This window comes from Heterodontus francisci, chromosome 5 (genome assembly GCF_036365525.1).
Source record: "Heterodontus francisci isolate sHetFra1 chromosome 5, sHetFra1.hap1, whole genome shotgun sequence".
NCBI classification, from domain to species: Eukaryota; Metazoa; Chordata; class Chondrichthyes; order Heterodontiformes; family Heterodontidae; genus Heterodontus; species Heterodontus francisci.
Window position 1 is genome coordinate 79,411,096 of NC_090375.1, and position 20,315 is coordinate 79,431,410.

At 45.6% G+C, this 20,315-nt stretch overlaps 1 protein-coding gene across 1 annotated transcript in view; it reads right to left on the reverse strand.

Annotated features, from left to right (window-relative positions):
- Positions 1 to 20,175, reverse strand: part of LOC137369929 (charged multivesicular body protein 4c-like) — a 64,975-nt gene extending 44,800 nt beyond the window's left edge. Inside the window, exon 1 of the mRNA XM_068031676.1 lies at positions 19,888 to 20,175. Within this exon, the coding sequence (XP_067887777.1) occupies positions 19,888 to 20,095 (208 nt within the window). The 5' untranslated portion in view covers positions 20,096 to 20,175. The remainder of the gene's footprint in view (positions 1 to 19,887) is intronic.
- Between the last annotated feature and the right edge of the window lie 140 nt (positions 20,176 to 20,315).

Consider the following 20,315-nt stretch of genomic DNA (forward strand, 5'->3'; position numbering starts at 1 on the left):
AAGCAACAGCCTGACATAGTCATACTCACCGAATTATACTTGACAGACAATGTCCCAAACACCACTATCACCATCCCCAGGTATGTCCTGTCCCACCGGCAGGACAGACCCAGCAGAGGTGGCAGCACAGTGGTCTACAGTCAGGAGGGAGTTGCCCTGGGAGTCCTCAACATCAACTTTGGACCCGTCTTCACATTGAGGATACCCACCATCGTGTTGTGTGGCACTACCACTGTGCTAAATGGGATAGATTTCGAACAGATCTAGCAATGCAAAACTGGGCATCCATGAGGGGCTGTGGGCCATTAGCAGCAGCAGAATTGTACTCAACCACAATCTGTAACCTCATGGCTCAGCATATACCCACTCTACCATTACCATCAAGCCGGGTGACCAATCCTGGTTCATGCAGAGTGCAGGAGGGCATGCCAGGAGCAGCACCAGGCATACCTCAAAATGAGGTGTCAACGTGATGAAGCTACAACCCAGGACGACTTGCATGCCAAACAGCATAAGCAGAATGCGATAGACAGAGCTAAGCGATCCCCATAACCAACGGATCAGATCACGGCTCTGCAGTCCTGCCACATCCAGTCATGAAAGGTGGTGGACAATTAAACACCTGGAGGAGGTGGCTCCACAAATATCCCCATCCTCAATGATGGTGGATCCCAAAACATCAGTGCAAAAGATAAAGCTGAAGCATTTTAACAATCTTCAGCCAGAAGTGCCGAGTGGATGATCCATCTCGGCCTCCTCCTGAAGTCCCCAGCATCACAGATGCCAGACCTCAGCCAATTTGATTCACTCCGTGTGATATCAAGAAACGACTGAAGGCACTGGATACTGCAAAGGCTATGGGCCCTGACAACATTCTGGCAATAGTACTGAACGCCTTAATCTCTATCTCTTTTGTCATCCAGGGAGCTCTGGATTTGTTTCTCCCACTTTTGCTCTTAGTGGGAATATACCTTGACTGTGCCCGAATTCCCTCTTCCTGAAATGCAGCCCCTTGTTCAGTCACCATTTTGCCTGCCATCCTTTGATTCCACTTTATCTGGGCCAGATCCATTATTATCCCATTGAAGTTGGCTTTCCCCAGTTAATAATTCTTACTCTGGATTGTTCCTTGTCCTTTTCCATAGTTAACCTAAACCTTATGACACAATGATTACTGACCCTTAATTGTTCCCCTACTGACACTTGATCCACTTGGTCCAGCTCATTCCCAAGAACCAGGTTTACGAGTACCTATTTTCTTGTTGAAGTGGAAACATATGCTGCAGAAAATTCTCCTGAACACACTCGAGCAACTCTAGCCCCTCTCCATCCTTTACACAACTACTATCCTAGTCTATATTCGGATAATTAAAGTCCCCCATTAAAACCACTCTGTAACTCCTGCACCTGTCTAATTTCCTTGCAAATTTGTCCCTCGACATCTTTCCCACTAGTTGGTGGCCTATAGACTACAGCGAACAATGTAACTGCAACTTTTTTGTTCCTCAGCTTTAGCCAAATAAATTCTGTCCTTGACCCCCTCTGGGAAAGAGGGTCAAGGACTGAAGCGAGGTCAGAGGCTAGGAATCCTGCGGCGAGTAATTCACCTCCTGACTCTCCTAAGCCTGTTCACCATCTACCAGGCACAGGTTAGGAGTGTGATGGAATACTCTCCACTTGCCTGGATGGATGCAGCTCCAACAACACACAATAAACTCGACACCATCCAGGACAAAGCAGCCTGCTTGATTGGCACCTCATCCACAAACATTCACTCCCTCCACCACTGACGCACAGTAGCAGCAGTCTGTACCATCTACAAGATGCACTGTAGCAATGCACAAAGGCTCCTTCGACAGCATCTTCCAAACCCACAATCTCTACCACCTAGAAGGACAAGGGCAGCAGATGCATGGGAGCACCACCATCTGCAGGTTCCTCACCAAGCCACACACCATCCTGACTTGGAACTATATCTTCTACTATGAAGACAGACACAAAATTTTTGTTCAATGTCTCCGCCATTTCTCCTGGATGCCAACCATTAATGACTTAGACAAAGAGCCTCACAGTAATGTATGTAAGCTTGCTGATGATACAAAGACAGGTGAGAATGCAAGCTGTGAGGAGGAGAGGAGGACACAAAGAGGCTGCAAAGAGATATAGATAGGTTAAGTGAATGGGCATCAAGGTGGCAGATGGAGTATAATGTGGGAAGTGGGAAGTTATCCACTTTGGTAGTAAAAATAGAAAATCAGAATATTTTTTAAAAAGCATGAAACTTTTAAATGCTGATGTTCAGAGGGACTTGGGTGTACTCATACAAGGAACACAGAATGTTAGCATGCAGGTACAGCAAGCAATTAGGAAGACAAATGGCATGTTAGCCTTTATTGTAAAGGGTTTGGAGTATAAGAATAAAAAGGTCTTGCTACAATTGTGATGGGACTTTGGTGAGACCACACCTGGAGTACTTTGCACAGTTATGGTCTCCATACTTAAGGAAGGATATACTTGCATTGGAGGCGGTACAACAAAGATGCACTAGATTGGGACCTGAGATGAGACAATTGTCCTATGACGAAAGGTTGAGTAAACCGGGTCTATATTCTCTGGAGTTCAGAAGAATGAGAGGTAATCTCATTGAAACATACATGATTCTGAGGGGGCTTGATTGGGTAGACACTGACAATTGTTTTCCCTGGCTGGGAAATCTAAAACACGGGGACACAGTCTCAGAATAAAGGGCCAAGCATTTAGGATTGAGATGAGAAGAAATTCCTTCACTTAGAGGGTTGTGAATCTTTGGACTTCTTTATCTTAGAGGGTTTTGGATGCTCCATCATTGAACATATTTAAGGCTGAGGGAGACAGATTTTTGATCTCTGAGGGAATCAAGGGATAAGGGGAATGGGCAGGAAAGTGGAGTTGAAGCCAAAGATCAGCCATGATTGTATTGAATGGTGGAGCAGGCTTGACGGGCTGTATGGTCTACTCCTACCCCTATTTCATATGCCCTTACTGTTGTGACCACTGTTATTTGAATTACAGGGTATTGATTTTGGTTTGTTTTCCATCATTGTGACACCTCCTCTCAGGAGGGCACTTTTAGATCTTTTGACAAGATTGGGGTTCCTTAATGCCACTACCTATTTGTCCGTACAAAACCGATCGATGAACCAAACGTTCAAAAAACTTGGAGAAATGTGAAATTATCCACTTTGGTAGGAGGAATAGATGTGCAGAGCATTTCTTAAATGGTAAGAGATTGGAAAATGTAAATGTACAAAGGGACCTGGGTACCCTTGTCAATAAGTCACTGAAAGCTAACATGCAAGAGCAGCAAGCAATTAAGGTGTCAAATGGTATGTTGGCCTTCATTGCAAGAGGATTTGAGTACAAGAGTAGTGAAGTCTTGCTTCAATTGTATAGAACCTTGTTTAGACTGCACCTGGAGTACTGTGTGCAATATTGGTCCCCTTACCTTAGGAAGGATATTATAGCCATAGAGAGAGTGCAACAAAGGTTCATCAGACTTGTTCCCTGGATGGCGGGACTGTCCTATGAGGAGAGATTGGGGAAACTGGGCCTGTATTCTCTGGAGTTTTGAAGAATGAGAGGTGATCTCATTGAAACCTACAAAATACTTAAAAGGATAGACAGGGTAGGTGCAAGTAAGATGTTTCCACTGGTTGGGGAGTCCAGAACCAGGGGACACAATTTCAAAATAATGGGGAAGCCACTTAGGACAGAGATGAGGAGAAATTTCTTTACTCAGTGAGTCGTGATCTTTGGAATTCTCTACCCCAGAGGGCTGTGGAAGCTCAGTCATTGAGTATGTTTAAAGCAGAGATTGACGGATTTCTAAATACCAATGACTTCAAGGGATATGAGGATAGTGTGGGAAAAAGGCATTGAAGTGGATGATCAGCCATGATTGTATTGAATGGCAGGGCAGTCTCAATGGGCTGAGTGGCCTACTCCTGCTCCTAAGTTCCTATGATTAACCTGGAATAGCATACACTGCATTTAAAACAGCTGACTTGGAGTACATGACATTCTAACATCATTAGGAAAACAACCATCAGCTTTAATCTGTTTTTGTGTTTAATCCAACACCTATTATATCACGAAGGAGAATAATTTCCAATGTGTCACATTATTACATACTGGCCCAGTGACCAGAATGCACAGGAATGGATTCTCTTCCTCAAAACTGAAATAGGCAAGAGGGGTGATCCCAAAAGAAAATGGGTGAGTGCTTATTTATCTGATTCATAAATTTTGCACTTGTTTTCTTAAAGCGAATTATAATCAGATCTGCTTCCCCCCACCCTGCCACATTTCTGATACAACTAAGGTGGCATTTTAAAAGTAAAATGATGCTATACTGTTTTTCACTAACGACAGAAGATCTTCCACATATATATAAGAGAATATGATGTATATTTTGTGGCAGCTACAATCATGAAGAGTGAAAAGATCATTCTTTATTATACAATTTATTTGAAGTAATTTTGGGTGGTCAGTCCAGTTCTCAGTCATCTAATCAATTTTTAGTATAATTCTAATACCCACAATTCAAATTCAAATGTGCTGAGAAGTTATTTCTCCTCAACCACTCTGAATTCTCTATAAAACCTAAGTTCAGTTTACACAAATTGTACTCAGAAGATCAAGAAGACATCTCATAGAAAAGTAGTTGAGAAAATTAGAATGCAAATCATTGGAGGCATTGTGCTCAGATGGACCAAATCCTGCTGGGAAACAGGAAACAGGGTTTGTATCAATGGCAAATAATCTGGATGGAAAGGCATGATGAATGGGATCGTTTCAAAACTGATCTAGAAGAAGGTGTCAGCAGCTTCATCTCTAAATTTGCAGATGACAAAAGTAGCGGAGGTGCCTAATGAAAATGTCAGCCTTGGCTCAGTGGTAGCTCTCTTGCTTTTGAGTCAGAAGGCTGTGGGTTCAAGCATCACTCCAAAGACTTGAGCACATAATTTAGACTGGCATTTCACTGCAGTACTGAAGCAGTGTTACATTTTCAGAGGTACTATTGCTTAGACTGAGATCCCATCTGCACTCTCAGGTGGTTGTAAAATGTCCCATGGCAACACGCGAAGAGCAGGGAGTTCTCCTAGTCAATATTTATCCTTGAACCACTGCCACCACCACCAAAACAGATCACAGACTCAAAGAATGATACAGCATAGGAGGCCCTTTGGCCCATCGTGCCTATGCTAGCCCGAACGTAGAGCTATCCAATTAGTCCCAGTCCCCAGCTCTTTCCCTGTTGCCCTGTAATTTTTTACTCTTCAAATAATTATCCAATTCTCTTTTGAATGTTATTGTTGAATCTGCTTCCACCACCCTTCCAGATCACAGTAACCTGCTCTGTAAAAAAGCGTTTTCTCACATCGTCTATGCTTCTTTTGACAATTACCTTAAATCTGCGTCCTCAGATTACTGATCCTACTGGAAATAGCTTCCCTTTATTTACTCTATCAAAACCATGAATGATTTTCAACACCACTATCAATCAAATCACCTCTTCACCTTTTATGCTCTAGGGAGAACAATCCAGTGTCTCCAGTCTCTCCACATAACTGAAGTCCCTCATCCCTGGTACTATTCCAGGAAATCTCTTCTGCACCCTCTCCAAGGTTTTGAAGTCCTTATTAAAGTGCAGTGCCCAGAATTGAACACAATACTCCAGCTGAGGCCTAACCAGTGGTTTATAAAAGGTATAGCATGGCTTCTTTGCTTTTATACTCTATCCCTCTATTCATAAAGCCAGGATCCCACATGCTTTAGCAGCCTTCTCAATTTGTCCTGCCACCTTCAAAGATTTGTTTACATATACTCCCACATCTCTCTGTCTCTGCACCTCTTTAAAATTGTACCATTTAGTTCATATTGCCTTTCCTCATTCTTCCTACCAAATTGTATCACTTCAGACTTCTCTGCATTGCATTTCATCTGCCACGTTTCTGCCCATTTCACCAACCAGTCTCTGTCCACCTAAAGTCTGTTGCTATCCTCCTCATTGTTTATTACATTTCCGGGTGTTGTACCATCTGCAAATTTTGAAATTGAGGTCTCTATGCCCAAGACCAGGTCATCAAAAAGAGCAGTGGTCCCACTAAGAATCCCTAGGGGACACCATTGTAGCCTTCCATCCAGTCTGTAAAACAACTATTCATCACTTCTCTGTCCCTCAGCCAATTTTGTTGCCAGTGTCCTTTTAATCCAATGGTCTTTAATTTTGTTAACAAGTCTATTACATGGTACTTTGTCAAATGTCTTCTGGAAGTCCATGGACAACATCAACCACGTTATCCTCTTCAACTATTACTTCATCAAAGAACTCAAATCAAGTTAGTCAAACACAATTCACCTTCAACAAATCCATACTGGCTTCCATTTATTAGCCCATACTTCTCTAAATACCAAGTAATTTTGCCCTGGATTATTGTTTCAAAGTTTTTCCACCACCAACATTAGGCTGACTGACCTGTAGTTGCTGGGTTTATCCCACTCTCTTTTTCTGAGCAGGTTTAACATTTGCATTCCTCTAATCCTATTGTACCATCACCATAACCAAGGAGAATTGGAAGACTGTGGGCAGAGTCGCTGCAATTTCCACCCTTACTTATGCAGATTGTGTTGTTATCTATCTCCTTGGTGTTTGAGAGACTTTGCTGGGTGCATATTGGCTGCCATGTTTCCCTACATTATGCCATTGACTACACTTCAAAAGTACTTCATTGAAGTGCTTTGGGAGTTCTGAGGAAGTGAAAGACAGTTTATAAATAGAAGTTCCTTTCTTTCCCCCTTCTTAATACAGTGGGAAATGGGGGCAAGTTACATAAGGAACGTAAACCTGGGAGGACAGCAAACAATTAGCAGATGCAGTTTATAATCTTAATATAAATGTGAAGTTGTGCAGTTAAAGATACAAAACTAAGAAATGCAATTATAGGATTAGGATGAATCAGGAAATTTATACATAAATCCCACAAGACATCAAGCTAACATCTGGCTGCTATCAAGAAATTAAACTGATGTTAGGTTGTACAAATACGGGAACAGATCAAAGGAGATTATCCTGCCACTTAGTTGGTCAGGCTCCAGCAACCCTCAATTCAGAGAGGATGTATTTGCAGAAAAAGTGCAGAGTTACTTAAACAATTAGTGGACTAGAAAATAAAATGTACATGGTAGATGCACAAAAATGGGACTCCACGTTGGAGATGAAGAGATCGATGAGGATATTGATATATTAAAATTAGTAAAGCTGAGGGATATAGAGGACAGTTGGGAGAATTTGATTTGCCACAGGTAAAACAAGAACAGAACAAGTATAAGCTGATTCAGGCAAAACATAAAGCATTACTTTCACTGACTAATTTTCGATATATCTTGCTAAAAGAGACTGTAAGGGCAGTAGCACATCTCTTCAGAATTGAACTGGACACATATCCTGAAGAGAATCACATCATCTGTTGCAACTGTTAGGACAGTAGGAACACAAATTAAATGAATGCATGGTCTTTTCTGATCCCAATATTTTCTGCTACAAATACATGAACCTCTTTAAATATAAAACTGTATTAAGAGTAAACAGTTGCTGGCTGCCTTGTCCTAGAACTCTATACTTACCCATTTTGTTTTCATACATCACTGCTGAATGAAGGTATGTAGCAACATAGGAACATAGGAAATAGGAGCAAGAGGAGGCTATTCAGCCCATTGAGCCTGCTCTGCCATTCAAACAGATCATGGCTGATCATCTACCTCTACGCCATTTTTCCCCACTATCCCCATATCTCTTGATGTCATTAGTATCCAGAAATCTATCTATTTCTGTCTTGAACATGCTCAATGATTGAGCTTCCACAGCCTTCTGGGGGAGAGAATTCCAAAGTCACTACCTCAGTCTTAAATGGCCTGCCCCTTATTCTGAGACTGTGTCCCCTGGTTCCAGACTCACCAGCCAGGGGAAACATCCTATCCACATCTACCCTGTCATGCCCTGTAAGAATTTTGTAAGTTTCAATGAGATCACCTCTCATTCTTCAAAACTCTAGAGAATACAGACCCAGTTTCTGAAATCTCCCCTCATAAGACAATTCCACCATCCCAGGGATTTGTCTGGTGAACCTCCATTGCACTCCTTCTATGGCAAGTATATTCTTCCTTAGATGATGGGACCAAAATTGTACCCAATATTCCAGGTGCGGTCTCTCCAAGGCTCTATACAATTGCAGCAAGACATCTTTACTCCTGTACTCAAATCCTCTTGAAATGAAAGGCAAAATACCATTTGCTATCCTAATTGCTTGCTACACCTGCATGCTCGCTTTTAGTGACTCATGAACAAGGACACCCAGGCCCCTTTGGGCATCAACACTTCCCACCTCTCACCTTTTCAGAAATACCCTTTGTTTTTTCTACCAAAGTGGATCACTTCACACATTATATTCCATCCGCCATGTTCTCGTCCATTCACTTAGCCTGTTCAAATCCCCTTGAAGCCTCCTTGTGTCCTCCTCAAAACTTACATCCCCACCTAGTTTTGTGTCATCGGCAAATTTGGAAATATTACATTTGGTCCCCACATCCAAATCATTGTGAATAGCTGGGACCCAAGCACTGATCCTTGCAGTACCCCACTAGTAACAGCCTGCCATTCTGAGAATGACCCATTTATTCCTACTCTCTGCTTTCTGCCTGTTAACCAATTCTCAATCCATTGCAGTATATTACCCCCAATCCCATGTGGTCCAATTTTGTTTACTCACCTCCTGTGTGGAACCTTATCAAAAGCCTTCTGAAAAGCCAAATACAGCACATCCACAGGTTCTCTTTTACCTATGCTACAAGTAACATCCTGAAAAACCCCAACAAGTTTGTCAAACATGATTTCCCTTTCATAAATCCATGTGAATCTCCCCAATCAAATCCTTATTTTTCAAGTGTCCAGTTATCACATCCTTTATAATAGAGTCTAACATTTTCCCTATTACTGATGTCAAACTGGCAGGTCTGCAGTTCTCCTTTTTCTCTCTCGCTCACTTGTTAAATATTGGGGTTACATTTGCTACTTTCCAATCAGCTGGAACCCTTCCAGAATCTACAGAATTTTGAAAGGTAACCACCAATGCATCCACTATCTCTATAGCCACCTCCTTCAATACTCTGGGATGTAGTTCATCTGGTCCAGGGGTTTTATCAACTTTCAATTCAATTAATGCCACCCACGCATCAACACTACCAGAATTTTTTACCCACAGCTGTCACAGAAGTTTCTCAATTCGCTTGTAAAAGCCCTTCAAAACACTCCTGCAGGGGATGCAGAGACCAAGTGGGCCCACATCAGAGACGCCATCGAAGACTCAGCTATGAATCACCGACTGCGGAGAGGATAAATAGAGGCCGAGGATCACAGCCTGGTAACATACCTTCCGGGAGCCGAGCGGACCTGCGGGGAGATTCACCAACCGAGGAGATATTAAACATAGACACAGTCCAGGCACACTGGAGTGTTTGAAAAAAATCAACAGTGACATCACAGGAAAGCTGCAAGGTGATTGGTTGGTGAGTAACTGCTGTTAGGGAATTTCTCTAAAAAGCTGGCTTAGTAACTAAGATAAGAAAGGCCTACAGTTTATTTTCATATATAGTAAGTAGTGTTTTTTAGTAACGAGGACCAGGGAAGAAGGGCCCTAGAGTTATTGATAATATTGATATTAAGCATCTTCCAAAAAGTTTCATTTAAAGGGTTAAGTCAAGGCATGAGAGCTCAAAGCTGTGGTGTGCTCCTTGTGCTCTATGTGGGAAGCTGGGAACAATTCCAGTGCCTGGGACCAGCATGTGTGCAGGCAGTGTCTCCAGCTGCAGCTCCTGGAAGCCCGGGTTTCAGAACTGGAGCGGCGGCTGGGGACACTGTGGAGCATCCATGAGGTGGACAGCACCGTGGATAGCATGCATAGAGAGGTGGTCACACTGCAGGCTCAGATTCCACAAGCAGGGAGGGAATGGGAGACCAACAGGCAGAGCAAGAGGGTGAGGCAGTCAGTGCAGGAATCTCCTGTGGCTATTCCCCTGCAAAACAGATATACTGCTTTGGATACTGTTGGGGGGAATGGCCTCTCAGGGGAAAGCAGCAACAGCCCAATTCGTTGCACCACGGTTGGCTCTGCTGCACAGGGGAAGAGTTAAAAGTGTGGGAATGCAATAGTTATAGGGGATTAATTGTAAGGGGAACAGATAGGCGTTTCTGTGGCCGCAAACGAGACTCCAGGATGGTATGTTGCCTCCCTGGTGCTAGGATCAAGGATGTCTCAGAGCGGTTACAGGACATTCTGAAGGGGGAGGGTGAACAGCCAGTGGCCGTAGTACACATTGGTACAAATGACTTAGGAAAAAAAAAGGATGAGGTCCTAAAAGCAGAATATAGGGAGTTAGGAAGTAAGTTGAAAAGTAGGACCTCAAAGGTAGTGATCTCAGGATTACTACCAGTGCCACGTGCTGTCAGAGTAGAAATAGGAGGATATATCGGATGAATACGTGGCTGAAGAGATGGTGTGAGGGGGATGCTTTTACATTCCTGGGACACTGGGACCGGTTCTGGAGTAGGTGGGACCAGTACAAACTGGACGGGTTACACCTGGGCAGGACCGGGACTGAGCTCCTAGGGGGAACATTTGCGAGAGTGGTTGGGGAGGGTTTAAACTAAAATGGCAGGGGGATGGGAACCTTTGCAAGGAGTCAGAGGAGGAGGGATCAAAGACAAGAACAAATGACAGTAAGGGGAATAAGAAAAGTGATAGGCAGAAAAATCAAGGGCCAGAATCAAACAGGGCCACAGTGAAAAATAGTGGGAAGGGGACAAGTAAAGTTAAAAAGACAAGCCTTAAGGCTTTGTGCCTTAATGCACGGAGCATTCGCAATAAAGTGGATGAATTGATTGTGCAAATAGATGTAATCGGATATGATATAGTCGGGATTACGGAGACATGGCTGCAGGGTGACCAGGGATGGGAAATGAACATCCAGGGGTATTCAGTATTTAGGAAGGACAGACAAAAAGTAAAAGGCAGTGGAGTTGCATTGCTGGTTAAAGAAGAAATTAACGCAATAGTGAGGAAGGATATTAGCTCTGATGATGTAGAATCTGTATGGGTAGAGCTGCGAAACACTAAGGGGCAAAAAGTGTTAGCAGGGGTTGTATATAGACCCCCAAAATGTAGTGGTGATGTTGGGAATGGCATTAAACAGGAAATTAGAGACGCATGTGAGAAAGGAACATCTGTAATTATGGGTGACATTAATCTGCATATAGATTAGGCAAATCAAATTAGTCGCAATACCGTAGAGGAGGAATTCATGGAGTGTATACGGGATGGTTTTCTGAACCAATACGTTGAGAAACCAACGAGGGAACAGGCCATCCTGGACTGGGTATTGTGTAATGAGAGAGGAATAATTGACATTATAGTTGTGTGAGACCCCTTGGAGATGAGCAACCATAATATGATAGAATTCTTAATCAAGATGGAAAGTGACGTAGTTGATTCTGAGGCTACGGTCCTGAATCTTAATAAAGGAAACTACGAAGGTATGAGGCGCGAGTTGGCCATGATGGATTGGAAACTTTACTTAAAGGGATGACGGTGGATAGGCAATAGCAAACATTCAAAGAGCGCATGGATAAACTGCAACAATTGTTTATTTCTGTCAGGCGCAAAAGTTAAACGGGAAAGGTAGCCAAACCATGGCTTACAAGGGAAATTAGAGATAGCATTAGATCCAAGAAGGAGGTATACAAATTCGCCAGAAAAAACAACAGACCTGAGGATTGGGAGCAGTTTAGAATTCAACAAAGGAGGACCAAGGGATTGATTAAGAAGGGGAAACTAGAGTAGGAGAGTAAGCTTGCGGGGAACATAAAAACTGACTGTAAAAGTTTCTACAGGTATGCGAGGAGAAAAAGATTGGTGAAGACAAATGTAGGTCCCTTACAGTCAGAAACAGGGGAATTTATTACAGGGAACAAAGAAATGGCTGACCAACTAAATGCATACTTTGGTTCTGTCTTCACAAAGGAGGACACAAATATCATACCAGAAATGTTGGGGAACACAGGGCTTAGTGAGAGAGAGGAACTGAAGCAAATCAGTATTAGTAGAGAAATGGTGTTGGGGAAATTGATGGGATTGAAGGCCGATAAATCCCCAGGGCCTGATAATCTACATCCCAGCGAACTTAAGGAAGTGGCCCTAGAAATAATGGATGCATTGGTGGTCATCTTCCAAGATTCTAGAGACTCTGGAACAGTTCCTACAGATTGGAGGGTAGCTAATGTAACCCCTCTATTTAAAAAGGGAGGTAGAGAGAAAACAGGGAATTATAGACCAGTCAGCCTGACGTCGGTAGTGGGGAAAATTCTAGAGTCCATTATCAAAGATTTTATAGCAGAGCATTTGGAGAACAGTAGTTGAATCGGACAGAGTCAGCATGGATTTACAAAAGGGAAATCATGCTTGACAAATCCACTAGAATTCTTCGAGGATGTAACTAGTAGAGTTGATGAGGGGGAGCCAGTGGATGTGGTTTATTTGGACTTTCAGAAGGCTTTCGACAAAGTCTCACATAAGAAATTAACGTGTAAAATTAAAGCGCATGGGATTGGGGGTAGTGTATTGTGATAGATAGGAAATTGGTTGGCAGACAAGAGTAGAGATAAATGGGTCTTTTTCCGAATGGCAGGAAATGACGAGTGGGGTACCGCAGGGATCGGTGCAAGGACCCCAGTTATTCACAATATATATTAATGATTTAGATGAGGGAACTAAATGTAAAATCTCCAAATTAGCAGATGACACAAAATTGGGTGGGATGGTGAGTTGTGAGGGGGATGCAGAGAGGCTTCAGGGTGATTTGGATAAGTTGAGTGAGTGGGCTAATGCATGGCAGATGCAGTATAATAAGGATAAATGTGAGGTTGTCCACTTTGGTAGCAAAAACAGGAAGGCAGATTATTATCTGAACGGCTATAAACTGAGAGAGGGGAATATTCAACGAGACTTGGGTGTTCTCGTACACCAGTCGCTGAAGGTAAGCATGCAGGTGCAACAGGCGATAAAAAAGGCAAATGGTATGTTGGCCTTCATAGTGAGAGGATTCGAGTACAGGATATCTTGCTGCAATTATACAGGGCCTTGGTGAGGCCACACCTGGAATATTGTGTGCAGTTTTGGTCTCCTTATCTGAGGAAGGATGTTCTTGCTATAGAGGGAGTGTAGCGAAGGTTTACCAGACTGATTCCTGGGATGGCGGGACTGACGTATGAGGAGAGATTGAGTCGGTTAGGATTATATTCACTGGAGTTCAGAAGAGTGTGGGGGGATCTCACAGAAACCTATAAAATTCTAACAGGACTTGACAGGATAGATGCAAGAAGGATGTTCCTGATGGTGGGGGAGTCCAGAACCAGGGGTCATAGTCTAAGGATACCGGGTAAACCTTTCAGGACTGAGATGAGGAAAATTTCTTCTCCAGAGAGCGGTGAGCCTGTGGAATTTGCTACCACTGAAAGCAGTTGAGGCCAAAACATTGTATGTTTTCAAGAAGGAGTTAGATACAGCTCTTGGGTCTAAAGGGATCAAAGGGATGGGGCGAAAGCGGGAACAGGTTATTGAGTTGGATGATCAGCCATGATCATAATGAATGGCGGAGTAGGCTTGAAGGGCCGAATGGCCTACTCCTGCTCCTATTTTCTCTGTTTCTATGGCCACCTTTGGCAAACGTGAGAAGCAGAATGCAGGCTGAGTTCAATCTCACTTAGAAGAGATGGAACCAGTCATAGCTGCCAAGCACACTGCATTGCTGAACTACAAGAAAGCCCCCAGCAAGTTAACATCCTTAGCACTTAAAGCCGCCAGAAGCACCACACAAAGAACAGCCAGGCGCTGTGCAAATGACTACTGGCAACACTTATGCAGTCGTTTTCAGCTGGTCCCTGAGACCGGAAACATCAGAGGACTGTATGACGGCATTAAAAGCGCTTTTGGGCCAACCATCAAGAAGATCGCCCCCTCAAGTCTAAATCAGGGGAAACGATCACTGACCCAAGTGAGCAAATGGACCGCTGGGTGGAGCACTATTTAGAACTGTACTCCAGGGAAAATGATGTCAATGATACTACCCTCAATGCAGACCAGTCTCTGCCAGTCATGGACGAGCTGGACGAACAGCCAAAAAAATCAGAGCTCAGTAATGCCATCGATTCTCTAGCCAGTGGAAAAGCCCCTGGAAGGATGGCATTACCCCTGAAATAATCAAGTGTGCCAAGCCTGCTATACTCTCAGCACTTCATAACCTGCTTTGCCTGTGCTGGGATGAGGGAACAGTACCACAGGACATGCGCGATGCCAGTATCATCACCCTCTATAAGAACGAGGGTGACCGCAGTGACTGCAACAACTACCGTGGAATCTCCCTGCTCAGCACAGTGGGGAAAGCCTTTGCTCGAGTCATTTTAAACAGATTCCAGAAGCTGGCTGAGCGTGTCTACCCTGAGACACAGTGCGGCATTTGAGCAGAGAGATCCACTATTGATTTACTGTTCTCCCTTCGCCAGCTACTGGAGAAATGCCACTAACAACAGATGCCCCTCTACGTTGCCTTCATAGATCTCACCAAAGCCTTTGAACTCGTCAGCAGATGTGGTCTCTTCAGACTACTAGCAAAGATCGGATGTCCACCAAAGCTACTAAGCATCATCACCTCATTCCATGACAATATGAAAGGCACAATTCAGCATAACGGTGCATCATCAGATTCCTTTCCCATCCTGAGTGTTGTGAAACAGGGCTGTGTTCTCACACCCACGCTGTTTGGGATTTTCTTCTCCCTGCTGCTCTCTTGTGCGTTTAAGTCTTCAGAAGAAGGAATTTTCCTCCACACAAGATCAGATGGCAGGTTGTTCAACCTTGCCCATCTAAGAGCGAAGACCAAACTACGGAAAGTCCTCATCAGGGAACTCCTTTTTGCTGATGATGTGTATTAACATCCCACACGGAAGAGGGTCTGCAGAGACTCATCGACAGGCTTGCGGCTGCCTGTAACAAATTTGGCCTAACCATCAGTTTCAAGAAAATGAACATCATGGGACAGTACGTCAGATATGCTCCATCCATCCATATCGGCTATATTCCAATATCTGGAAGTGGTTCAACAGTTCACCTACCTGGGCTCAACCATTACCAGCAACCTGTCTCTCATTGCAGAAATCAACAAGCGCATGGGAAAGGCATCTGCTGCTATGTCCACACTGGCCAAGAGGATGTGGGAAAATAGCACACTGACACGGAACACAAAAGTCCGAGTGTTTCAAGTCTGTGTCCTCAATACCTTGCTCTATGGCAACGAGGCCTGGACTACGTATGTCAGCCAAGAGTTATGTCTCAATGCATTCCATCTTCGCTGTCTCTGGAGAATCCTTGGCATCAGGTGGCAGGACCGTATCTCCAACACAGAAGTCCTCGAGGCAGCCAACATTCCCAGCATGTACGCCCAGCGGCACTTGAGATGGCTTGGCCATGTGAGCCGCATGGAAGATGGCAGGATCCCCATATTGTACAGCGAGCTCGTCACTGGTATCAGACCCACCGGCCGTCCATGTCTCCACTTTAAAGACGTTTGTAAACGCGACATTAAGTCTTGTGACATTGACCACAAGTCGTAGGAGCCAGTTGCCAGCAATCGCCAGAGCTGGCGGACAGCTATAAAGGCAGGACTAAAGAGAGGTGAGGCAAAGAGACTCAGAACTTGGCAGGAAAAGAGAGCAGTGCAAGCAGAGTGCCAACTGTGTAACAGCCCCGACAACCAACTTTACCTGCAGCGCCTGCGGAAGAGTCTGTCACTCTAGAATTGGCCTTTATAGCTACTCCAGGCGCTGCTCCACAAACCACTGACCACCTCTAAGCGCTTACCCATTGTCTCTCGAGACAAGGAGGCCAAAGAATCCACTAATTTATTGACTACTCCTACCTCTTTATTGATACTAATTTCTTTCAGTTCCTTCAGTTCCTCATATTTATAAGTCCCTTGGTTCCATAGTATTTCTGAGAGATATTCTGTATCTTCCTTCGTGAAGACACAGAGTAGTTCAATTTACTGTGGATAGCAAATAATATACCCAAGATAGCTAGTAATTGGAAAATATGATCACGTGTGATGACAGACTCACTTGCAATTAGAATGCTTGCTAATCATTAGGTGTGCTATACCTCAGTGGTGCATCTTCCATACTTACGTATACACACCCTTTATAAACTCGCACCACAGATACATTCATAATAACCATTGCTAAATTAACTCCAGTGCCTCAAGTTTATACTCTTGCAAAAAAAAAGTGAGTAAAATCAATGTAGTACGAGTGTATGAAATATTTATATTCCACTTTTACTTCCGATATAGATCGTAGCGTGCCACACAACACTTGGAACTGTAAAGGAAGGCAGGCAGACCTGCTCCTAAGCCTTTGACAATGCAACTTCTAAGTCTGCGTCTAGGAACACAAAACAGCAACCCTACAATAACTTGGGCTGAATTTTCTCCCTCTGTGAAGTGAGCATAATTAGGGAATCACATTGTACTGCTGTCATTCTATAACATTTCTTTTTGTCTCCAGCATGCTTTTTCCCCCCATTTCCATTCTCGACTCTCGGCCACCCCCACAATTTTGTATTCGTGACCCAATTTTTATTACTCTAATTTTTGCAGTTGTTCAATTATCTTGACATTCTCCTTTTCTTGATGCTAATCTTTATTGCTATGTTTTGTATTAAAGATATATTTTAAACATGTCTCTATGACCATTTCCATTATTTAGCCTTTAATGTACCTGATACATCCCAAGTCTGTCCAGATCAATTCAATCAGACTGTAATAATGGAAAGTACAGTTTTGGAAAGGTGGCCAATTCATCTTGTTTGCTGTGGCTTACCAGACAATCTTATTATTATTAGTTTAATATCCCTGGCATATAAACTTGTTGTTTGCATCTCTTTCACTTAGTTCTCTCTGCTAAATTTATTCTTTTCTGGTATATTGGTTTTGCTAGTGGGAGCATGACTGTGGTATGTAGAATTAGTTGGATTGAGCTTTCATGCAAACATATATTCCCATGGATGGGTTAGTTATGCTTTTCTTGGTACAGTATATACACAGGGGCGACGGGGTAGTTTGTCTTCCAGTGTACTCGGGGTGAAGGCTAGGCGACTTCCTGCCCCGATGTAGTGTATACTCATGGGTGAGGGGCTGGTATGTTCCTGTCACAGTGTACTCGGGGTGTGAGGGGTAGGTGTGTTCCTGTCCCGGTGTAGTGTATACATGGGGGGGATGGGTAGGTGTGTTCCTTTTGCGGTGTGGTGTATACACGGAGGTGAGGGGTAGGTGTGTTCTTACCCTGGTGCAGTGTATACTCAGCAGGTGAGTGGTAGGTGTGTTCCTGTCCCAGTGTAGTGCACACTCGTGGTTGAGGTGTCGGTGTGTTCCTGCCCCGGTGTAGTGTATACTCGGTGGGTGAGAAGTAGGTGTGGTCCTGTCCCGGTGTAGTGTATACTTTGGGGGGTGAGGGGTAGGTGTGTTCCTGTACCAGTTTAGTGTACATTCAGGGGGTGAGGGGTAGGTGTGTTCCTGTCCTGGTTTAGTGTATACTCTGGGGGTGAGAGGTAGGTGTGTTCCTGTCCCAGTGCAGTGTATACTGGATGGGTGAGGAGTAGGTGTGTTCCTGTCCCGGTGTAGTGTATACTGGATGGGTGAGGGGTAGGTGTGGTCCTGTCCCGGTGTAGTGTGTAGTCAGGGGGTGAGGGGTAGGTGTGTTCCTGTCCTGGTTTAGTGTACATTCAGGGGGTGAGGGGTAGGTGTGTTCCTGTCCTGGTGTAGTGCATACTGAGGGGGCGAGGGGTAGGTGTGTTCCTGTCCCGGTGCAGTGTACACTCGTGAGTGAGGGGTAGGTGTGTTCCTGTCCGGGTGTAATGTACAGTCGGATGAGAGGGAGGTGTGTTCCTGCCCCAGTGTAGTGCATACTGAGGGGGCGAGGGGTAGGTGTGTTCCTGTCCTGGTGCAGTGTATACTCGGGGGTGAGGGGTAGGTGTGTTCCTATCCTGGTGTAGTGTATACTTGGGGATGAGGGGTAGGTGTGTTATTGTCCAGGTGTAGTGTATACTCAGAAGTGAGTGATAGGTGTGTTCCTGTCCCGGTGTAGTGGATATTCAGGGGGTGAGGGTTAGGTGTGTTATTGTCTGAGTATAGTGTACATCAGTCGGTTAGGGGTAGGTGTGTTCCTGTCCGGGTAATGTACAGTCGGGTGAGGGGCAGGCGAGTTCCTGTCCGGGTGATGTACAGTCGGGTAAGGGGGAGGTGTGTTCCTGTCCCGGTGATGTACAGTTGGGTGAGGGGGAGGTGTGTTCCTGTCCGGGTGACGAACAGTCGGGTGAGGGGGAGGTGTGTTCCTGACCGGCTGATGTACAGTTGGGTGAGGGGGAGGTGAGTTCCTGTCTGGGTGATGTACAGTCGGGTGAGAGGGAGGTGTGTTCCTGTCCGTGAGATGTACAGTCGGGTGAGGGGGAGGTGTGTTCCTGTCCGGGTGATGTACAGTCGGGTGAGGGGGAGAAGTGTTCCTGTCCGGGTGATGACAGCCGGGTGAGGGGGAGGTGTGTTCCTGTCCGAGTGATGTACAGTCGGGTGAGAGGGAGGTGTGCTCCGGTCCGGGTGATGTACAGTCGGGTTGGGGGTAGGTGTGTTCCTGTCCGGGTGATGTACAGTCGGGTGAGGGGCAGGCGAGTTCCTGTCCGGGTGATGTACAGTCGGGTGATAGGGAGGTGTGTTCCTGTCTGGCTGATGTACAGTCGGGTGAGAGGGAGGTGTGTTCCTGTCCGTGAGATGTACAGTCGGGTGAGGGGGAGGTGTGTTCCTGTCCGGGTGATGTGCAGTTGGATGAAGGGGAAGTGTGTTCCTGTCAGGGTGATGTACTTTCGGGTGAGGGGGAGGTATGTTCCTGTCCGGGTGATGTACAGTCGGGTGAGGGGGAGCTGTGTTCCTGTCAGGGTGATGTACAATGGGCTGAGGGGGAGGTATGTTCCTGTCCGGGTGATGTACAGCCGGGTGAGGGGGAGCTGTGTTCCTGTCTGGGTGATGTACAGTCGGGTGAGGGGGAGGTGTCTTCCTGTCTGGGTGATGACAGTCGGGTGAGGGGGAGGTGTGTTCCTGCCCCGGTGCTGTACAGTCTGGTGAGGGGGTGGTGTGCTCCTGCCCCAGTGTAGTGTATACTCGGGTGGGGGTTAAGCTGTAGGTGTGTTCCTGTCCTGGTGTAGTGTATACTATGGGGTGAGGGGGAGGTGTCTTCCTGTCCGGGTGCTGTACAGTCTGGTGAGGGGGTGGTGTGTTCCTGCCCCGGTGCTGTACAGTCTGGTGAGGGGGAGGTGTGTTCCTGTCCTGGTGTAGTGTATACTCGGGTGGGGGGGGGGGGGGTTAAGCTGTAGGTGTGTTCCTGTCCTGGTGTAGTGTATACTCGGGGGGTGGGGGGGGGGGGGGGGGGGGTTAAGCTGTAGGTGTGTTCCTGTCCTGGTGTCGTGTATACTATGGGGTGAGGGGTAGGTGTGTTCCTGCCCCGGTGCTGTACAGTCTGGTAAGGGGGTGGTGTGTTCCTGCCCCGGTGCTGTACAGTCTGGTGAGGGGTAGGTGTGTTCCTGCCCCGGTGCTGTACAGTCTGGTGAGGGGTAGGTGTGTTCCTGCCCCGGTGCTGTACAGTCTGGTGAGGGGGAGGTGTGTTCCTGCCCCGGTGCTGTACACTGTTGGCTGAGTTCCTACCTCTCTTGTTCTTAGTGCCGCTTCTCCGGGCGGTCTCCAGCTCTCTCTGAATCCTGTTCTCCAGGAATTCCTGTTTCTTGGTCAACATCTCCTCGGTCTCCCGGAGCTTATGGAGGGCCTCCTGTGGGCTAGGGCCCTGTTTCCTGGAGCGAACCGAGGACGAGCCCGAGCTCGATCCGGCCTTGAGGAAGTTGGAAAGTTTGTTCATAACGAACGTCCACTGCCTCGATTCGCACAGAAAAGCAGAGCAGGCAGGCGCAGCAGCTCGAGACTGACAGCGATCTCACTTCCGGCCACAGCTGTCAATCTGCCAGGTGGGCGGGGCATGCGCTCAGGACTGAAAGCGCTCACTTCCGGCTACAGCTGCCAATCAGCTAGTGGGCGGGTCAGCCTCAGAGGATGCGGACCATTTGGGGACCACTTCCGGT